This window comes from Cetorhinus maximus, chromosome 12 (assembly GCF_964194155.1).
Source record: "Cetorhinus maximus chromosome 12, sCetMax3.hap1.1, whole genome shotgun sequence".
In the NCBI taxonomy this organism is placed as follows: Eukaryota; Metazoa; Chordata; class Chondrichthyes; order Lamniformes; family Cetorhinidae; genus Cetorhinus; species Cetorhinus maximus.
Genome location: NC_135890.1, coordinates 17,949,135 through 17,956,966, shown reverse-complemented (window position 1 = coordinate 17,956,966; position 7,832 = coordinate 17,949,135). Strand labels below are relative to the sequence as shown.

At 44.1% G+C, this 7,832-nt stretch overlaps 1 protein-coding gene across 1 annotated transcript; it reads left to right on the top strand.

Annotated features, from left to right (window-relative positions):
* The first annotated feature begins 2,402 nt into the window (after nt 1–2,402).
* On the top strand, nt 2,403–7,596 carry smkr1 (small lysine rich protein 1). The gene is made up of 2 exons (XM_078553858.1): nt 2,403–2,441; nt 7,308–7,596. The coding sequence occupies exons 1-2, from the start codon at nt 2,403–2,405 to the stop codon at nt 7,554–7,556; spliced, it is 288 nt and encodes a 95-aa protein (XP_078409984.1). The 3' UTR covers nt 7,557–7,596.
* Nucleotides 7,597–7,832: the final 236 nt, after the last annotated feature.

The window sequence follows — 7,832 nt, the reverse complement described above, 5'->3', positions numbered from 1 at the left end:
TAACAGGCCATTCTGGTCGATGCAGTTGATTATGCTGCATTTAGTTGTGCTGTTCTATCAGCACATATCTTCTATTACTTCCTTCAACAAGTGTTAATCCTAGCTTCCCCTTAAATGCACCTATACTATTCTCAACCACTCCTTGTGTTTGTGAGTTTGTCATTTCTCCTGAATTCCCTATTGAATTTATCGACTGTCTTCTATTTATGGCTTCGTGGTTTTGGACTTCCCCCAGAAAGGGTAGACATACAGAAAGCGTTTTACATCAACCCTTTTACAATTGTAAAGAGCTCTTATCAGGCCAGTTATTCTGGAGAAGCCTCTGTTCCCCTTTATTAACCCATGTCAGCCATATTCTGTAAGCCTCACTCTGCTGTGATGACATGAGTAGTGTGTGTTGCCCACGATGCACTATCCCTATTCATGATGTCACAGCAGATAATGCATTAGCTGAAGGGTCTACCTGTAGGGCCTTCCTGACCAGCTGTTCTGGAGCCAAAATCCAGGTGGCGTGGTTGGCTGGGAAGCGGTAGGTGTGCAGATTATAGAGATATTTATTGCATAATTCAGTAACATAAATGAATGAAAATCAATGAGGTGGAAAATAAATATGCAAACTGTCAAATACTGGGGAGAGGGTGTATGGGGGGTGCGGGGGGAGTGAGAAAAATATCTTGATTTGCTTAAAATCTGTGCTGCCAGGTTGGATGTGTGAAACAGAAGTGCAAGCATTTTGGGATTGAAAGATGTCTAGCAATGTCAATAGCACACAACCTGATAACGTTTATCTTATGGAAGGAAGTAATTTGGCCCATTGTGTTTGTACTAAAACAATACAAAACTCATTGCGCTTTTTCTCCACCTGCTTCAAATATGTGTTCAGTTTCCCTTTAATAGAAGCAGTGATTGCTGTCATATCCTTTCCATATGGAATCGCATTCCTGTGATCCCCTTGCTTTGCAACCTAGTGACCATCCTAACCAGAGAATTATTTCCCTATTCACCCTATCAAAACTTTTCATAGTTTTAAGAAATTTAATAAAATCTTCTCTCCTCCAATGGAAATAATCCCAGCATCTCAATTTTCACCTTCTACATAGGATCAGGAGTCAGGCATTCAATTCCTCTTGCCTGTTCCACCATTCAATTAGATCATAGTTGAGTTGCATCTCAGCTACATTTTACCGGCCATAACTCCCTATCCCCTGATATCCTTACCTATTGATCCTGGCCTTGCATTGATGTCATGTGATTGAGATTGGCCTCCACAAACTAGAACCATCTTTGTGAGAGGTATGACTCCAGCCATTGAAGGATTTTCTCCCTTGACCACACTGACTCCCAGTTTTGCTGGGGGCTTCTCAGCCAAATGCTGCCTTAATATTGAGGACAGTTAGTTTCACTGCTCCTGTTGACCCTTGTAGCCATGTCTCGATCAAGGCCTTGATGGAAGTCTGAAGTCGCATGATTCTAGGTGAACCTACGGACCATTGCTGAGCAGATTATTGGAGACTGGCTCATGTGATGGCACTATTGATAACTCCCTGCATTACTTTATTGATGATTGGGAGGAGATGGATAGGGCAGTAATTGGCTGTTAAATTTATCCTGTAAAACATTCCTAGGTAATCTTTCATATTGTTAGGCGTCCTAGTTAACTTGACTTATACAGGCCAACTCAGTTAATCTGAGAGGGAAACATTTTATCACTAAAGGTGAAAAAGAAAATCATTAACACATTTATCCATCTTCACATTTCTATTTTTCAGCCCTAGCTGGTGATTTTCCACACATTTCCCTTTAGTCCACAGCATAGATTCCATTCTTTCTCAGAGTATTTGAACACCTTGATCTGTACTTACCCCTAAAACCACTAAATCTAATTGCTTCCTTTCCACATGTTCGTACAGTTCATTTCAATGCCTGGCCCTGATCATTTGTCACCAAACAATTGTCTTTTAAGTTGACAACTTCTGCCTAACTTTCATTCTTACTCAAACTTGTGGCCAAGGTTCTTGGTTGGTGATACTGGCACCTTGTCACCTACACCCATCTCCAAGGGTTTCACACAATGAATTACATTTTGGAATGCGGTGACTGTCATTCTGGAGGCAGATATATTTGCCATTTTATATTTGCAACACTACAAATAGCATTCAGCAAATGACCTCTCTAACTCTTTCTCTCCTGCTTTAAGATGCTCCTTAAAACTTCCTCCTTTGACAAAGCTTATCAAATTTTGTTTGATAATTGCTCTTGGGAAGCATCCTGGCATGTTTTACTACCTCAGAGGCACTATATAAATGCAAGTTGTTGACAGTTATTAAAGGGGCTTTGGTGTCTATTGATTGAACACTTTTGGCTAGGCATAAGGACATTATTCCTGTTCTTCAAACAGTACCATGGTGCAGTACAACTGCTCCTGGGTTCTAATGCAGGAGGTAGTTTTTCTCAGAGTCTGTGCAGACGCTGGGCCAGAATTTCATCCCTCCATGGGAGGTTTTGGCCAGTGGCCTTAGATTTTGTTGAGTGATCATTGTTGTTAACAGAATAACCAAATGCTCTGACCCTGGACTTGTTGTATGGTGCTAATAGTCCTTCATGAAATCCCTATGTAGCAAACAAAAACCATCAAAGCAAGCTTGGTTAAGGAAGGGCGGGTCCACCATCCTATCCACTACTGTGCGTGTTGGGAATAAATTAAAAAGGCTGTAATGGATACAGGGTTACAAACCAATATGGTATAAATGTCATCTGCCTTTACAGATTATATTACAGTCTCCTTCATTCCTCAACACAAACTTTTCTTCTGAATACTGCTGGCATGATAGAATCAACGACCATTTATAATCAATTGCTGCAGCGTACTCCCCCATTGAGTGTTCATTCATCGAGCAACTGTAGAATATTCCTTCACAGACTAATCACTATTAAGAAGTGATATTTCAATAAAGTGCTTTATAATATTTCAATAAAGCTTTGGAAGGTGTCGTTGACAGTGCTATCACATGAAATTTCACAGTGTCACAGTATTGTTACAGTGCAGAAGGAGGCCTTTCGGCCTATCAAGTCTGTACTGGCTCCCTGAAAGAGTTTATTCTTGGTTTGGATTCCACCAGAAAGGTAACTGGGCCAGTTCTATTAATATTGTTGTGACAAAAGCAGGTCAGAGGCTGGATATTCTGCTGCTAGTAAATTATCTGACTTTCAAAACCTGTGCATCATTGAGAAAACACAAATCAGGAGTGGAATGGAATACTCTGCATTTTCCTGGATGAAGGCAGCCCACTTCATGAGCACTCCATCCGCCAACTTAAGCATTCACTCCTCCCATCACCAGCACAACAAGTGCATTCTGTAATATATGCTGCAACAACTCAGCAAGGCTCCTTTTGCAGCGCCTTCCAAACCCACAACCTGTACCACCTAGGAAGACAAGGGCAGCAGGAACAAGGGCACACCACCACCGACGAGTTCCCCTCTTAAGTCTCACACCGTCCTTACGTGGAAATATATCAGCCACTATTTAACTGTTGATGGGTCAATATCCTGGAACCCCCTCCCTAACAGTACTGTGGGAGTACCTATATCACATGAACTGCAGCGGTTCAAGGTAGCAGCTCATCAGCACCACCTCGAGGGTAATTGGATGAGTAATAAATGCTGGCCTTCCCTTGAATGAATAAAGAAATTACTGCAGAGTACAACTCTGTTGATTTTTAATTAATTAATAGGACATGAGCGTTGCTGGCTAGGCCGGCATTTGTTGCCCTTCTTTAATTGCCCATGAGAAGGTGGTGGCGAGTTGCTACATGTGGTGTAGATACTCCCACAGTGCTGGTAGGAAGGGAGCTCCAGATTTTTGACCCAGTGACAGTGAAGGAGTTTCAAGTCAAGATGGTGTGTAGCTTGGAGAGAAACTTGCAGGTGATGGTATTCCCATGTGACTGCTGCCCTTGTCCTTATAGTTGGTAGAGATTCTGGGTTTGGAAGATGCTGTCGAAGGAGACTTGATGTATTGCAGCAGTGTGTCTTGTAGATGGTACACTCTGCCACCACTGTGCCCCTGTAGTAGATGGAGTGACTGTTTAAAGTGGTAAATGGGGTGCCATTCAAGCAGGCTGCTTTGTCCTGCTTCTTGTCAAGCTTCTTGAGTGTAGTTGGAGCTGCACTCATCCAGGCAAATGGAAGGTATTCCATCACACTCCTGACTTGTGCCTTGTAAATGGAGGCCAGACTTTGGGAGTTAGAAGACAAGTTACCACAAAATTCCAAGCCTCTGACCTGCTTTTGTCACCACAGCATATATCTAGCTGGTCCAGATATGTTTCTAGACAGTGGTAACCCCTGGATGTTGATGGTGGGGGAATTCAGCAATGGTAATGCAGTGAGCATCGTGGGGAGATTGTTAGAAACTCTCCTGTGGCAGATGGTCATTGTGTGGCTTGCATGTTACTTGCCACTTACCAGCCCAAGCCTCAATATTGTCCTGGTCTTGCTGCACACAGGCAAGGGCTGCCTCAGTATCGGAGGAGTTGCAAATGGTGCTGAATTCTGTGCAATAATCATCAAATATCCCCAGTTCTATCCTTGTGATGGAGGGAAGGTTATTAATGATGCATCTGAAGATGGTTGGGCCTGGGACACTGCCCTGAGAAAGGAACTCCTGCAGTGATGTCCTGGGGCTGAGATGATTGGCCTCCAACAAACAGGGCCATCTTCCTTCGGGCTAGGCATAGAGTAGTTACTGCAGAGAACTCCATCATTGAGAAATCACTGCAGAACAGAGCAAGACCTCGTTTTGTTGCATCCAGAATGTTTTCACCCCCACACGCAATCTGAAGGCTCTGTCTCACGCAGAGATTAAACTGCACCCTCTATTATCTTTCATTTTTCATGGTCTTAAAGGGAGATTAATCCACTATTCGACAATTGAGAATGAAGCAAAGGTTCTCAATGTTTGTGGAGTGGGCTTATCCTCACACGCATTCACATACAGTATATAGCACCTCTCAATTACTAAGTGTTTCTAAGGAGACGGTCTGTCAACAATTAGTTTCGACTTGAGTGGACAGCGAGAGTTTATCATTTCAGCTCTGATTCAGACTCCAGGCAGTGGGAGAGATCAGTAAATCCCGACACAGGGAAAACTCACCAGCTCCTGACAAACTTCAGGAGAAAGCAGAGGGGGGGGGGGGGGGGGAAAAACTTTCTGAGACCAAGCAAAGTTCTTGCAACTTTGAAGAAGCCCTTCCCCAGTCGGTGCTGCCTCTTTGTTAGTCTCGGTTCCCCCTGTGACCTGAGCCTGGACATTTCCACCGCCGCCCCCCCACCCCCGTGAAGCAGATCCAGTAAGTGTTTTATATCCATGCAATTTTTGCATTCGACAAACCGAATGCTCTTGACTGTAAATGTTAAAAAGAAAAACCGAATACGGTTGCTGGTGATATACAGGTCAGCGAATGTGTGAAAATGTAATACACAGGTTGGCATTAATATTCCCGATGATATAGAAATGATGTTTCCACTTAGCAACGGGACCCTGGGCAGCATTAATATAAGACAGTAACTACGAAATTTGATAGAGAATTCAGGAGAAATCTCTTTACCCAGTGAGTGGTTAGAATGTGAAACTCACTACACAGTAAGTAGTTGAGGCGAGTAGCCCAGATGCATTTAAGGAAAACCAGATAAACATGTTGGAGAGAATAGAGGGATGTGTTGATGGAGTTAGAAGAGGATGGGAGAGGCTTGTTGGAAGCATTAACATGGATTCTTTTTATTTGTTCATGGGATGTGGGCGTCGCTGGCTAGGCCAGCATTTATTGCCCATCCCTAGTTACCCTTGAGAAAGTGGTAATAAGCCACCTTAATGAATTGCTGCAGTCCATGTGGTGTAACTCTTTCGAGTTATCAACAGATCGCATGTAACTCTTTCGAGTACATTCACAGTTCTTGGTTTCCGGGAGTGGGACATGAACCCACAACCTTCTGACTCAAAGGCGAGGGTGCTATGAACTGAGCCACAGCTGACACCTCAATCCATGTGGTGTAGGTGCACCCATAATACTGTTAGGGAGGGAGTTGCAAGATTTAGACCCAGTGACAGTGAAGGAACGGCAATACATTTCCAGGTCAGGATGATGTGTGACTTGGAGGGGAACTTGCAAGTGGTGGTGTTCCCATGTGTCTGCTGCACTTTCCCCTCTAGGTGGTAGAGTTTGCGGGTTTGGAAGGTTCTGTCAAAGAATCCTTGGTGAGTTTCTACAGTGCATCTTGTAGATGGCACACACTGCTGCCACTGTGTGTTGATGGTGGAGGGAGTGAATGTTTATAGGGTCCCAATCAAGCAGGCTGCTTTGTCCTGGGTGGTGTCGAGCTTCCTGGGTGTTGTGGGAGCTGCACTCATCCAGGCAAGCGGAGAGCATTCCATCACACTCCTGACTTGTGCCTTGTTGGTCGTGGACAGATTTTGGGGAGTCAGGAGGTGAGCTACTCACCTCAGAATTCCCAGTCTCTGACCTGCTCTTGTAGCCACTGTATTTATATGGCCAGTTGAGGTAAGTTTCTGGTCAATGGTGGCTATTTTAAATTTGAGGCTTTGGGAGACCAGGAGTTGATGTAGGCCAGTGAGGTCAGCATGATGGGTAAATGTGACTTGATATGTGGAATAAGGTTTGGGCTTTTTGAATGAGTTGAAACTCATGGGGTGGGGGTGGGATTACCATCCTGGAGACCACTGGAGTAATAAAGTCTAAAGTTAATATAGAGGAAGGTTTCAGTAGCAGATGAGCTGAAGTAGAGGCAGTGACTGGCAAAATGCTGTTATGGTAATGTCAGTGATGGATTTATTGGGTTTTGGCTGTGTCAATGGTTACTGTCCAACTGCTCTTTTTATCTAGGAAATGGTTGCCTTTGAACAACACTAGGAAGTTACGTCCCCTGCAATCCATACAATTTCACAATGGCAAGTATTGATTCATCTTCTTTGTTTTAAGGGTGTTTATACATTGATGGGGGCAAGCTTTGTCCATCAGTTTCCTTCCTATCATATCACTAAGTCCTGTGCCTCTGCTGGGATGAGAAAGGATGACTTGACCAATGTCTGCCACCTCTTTGATTGACCAGTGGAAGGCCAGTGACACTGATTCTGTTGCTCAATGGTGGGGTGGGGGGGGGCCAGGAGAGTGCCACCAGCTATCAGTTTCTTTTGGGGTGCAGGTGTTGGGACCCTTGCCATTAGGCACCTCTCGTTGTGAGTGACCATTTGGTTGGAGTGAAGCTGAGCTTGTCTGCTTCTGTTGCAGCTCTCCAAAAGCCGCAAGCCAAAGGGAAAGGCCCAAAGTGCCGGCGGCAAGAAGGGAAAGGGCGGTAAGAAGGGAAAGGGCGGCAGGAAGAAGAAGAAAAAGGACAAGAAGGAGAAAGAAACTGAGGTGGATATTCTGAGCCCGGCAGCCATGTTCAACCTGTACTACATCTCTCACAATGCCACCGACAGCCTAACCTTTCGAGGCTTTGCCTGGCCTGGTGGTCCAAAGAAGAAAGGACGGCGATGAATTGGCTAAATAAATAAAGCAAGAAAGAAAAAAGACATATGTAGAGAAATAAATATTTAATATTTTAATACATCACAGTTGGGAGGAAAAATCCTCTCTCTTTCTCATTCTGGGCTAAATCTTGAGAGTTCATTTGACTCTAATTGCCTCATCTGAAGACAGCCTGGGTACAATCCCATTATGTCTGGGTGCCACCTGATATTTTGGAAACGGTGGATAGGGTGTAAAAAAGAACAAAATTGATTATATTTTGTCAGTACACCAGTGGTGGGGACA

Excerpts from the sequence above, each read along its gene's own strand:
- smkr1 (XM_078553858.1), top strand. The coding sequence starts at position 2,403 with ATGGTGCAGTACAACTGCTCCTGGGTTCTAATGCAGGAG. Across the intron at positions 2,442-7,307 it reads CCTGGGTTCTAATGCAGGAG|CTCTCCAAAAGCCGCAAGCC; the intron begins GTAGTTTTTCTC and ends CTTCTGTTGCAG.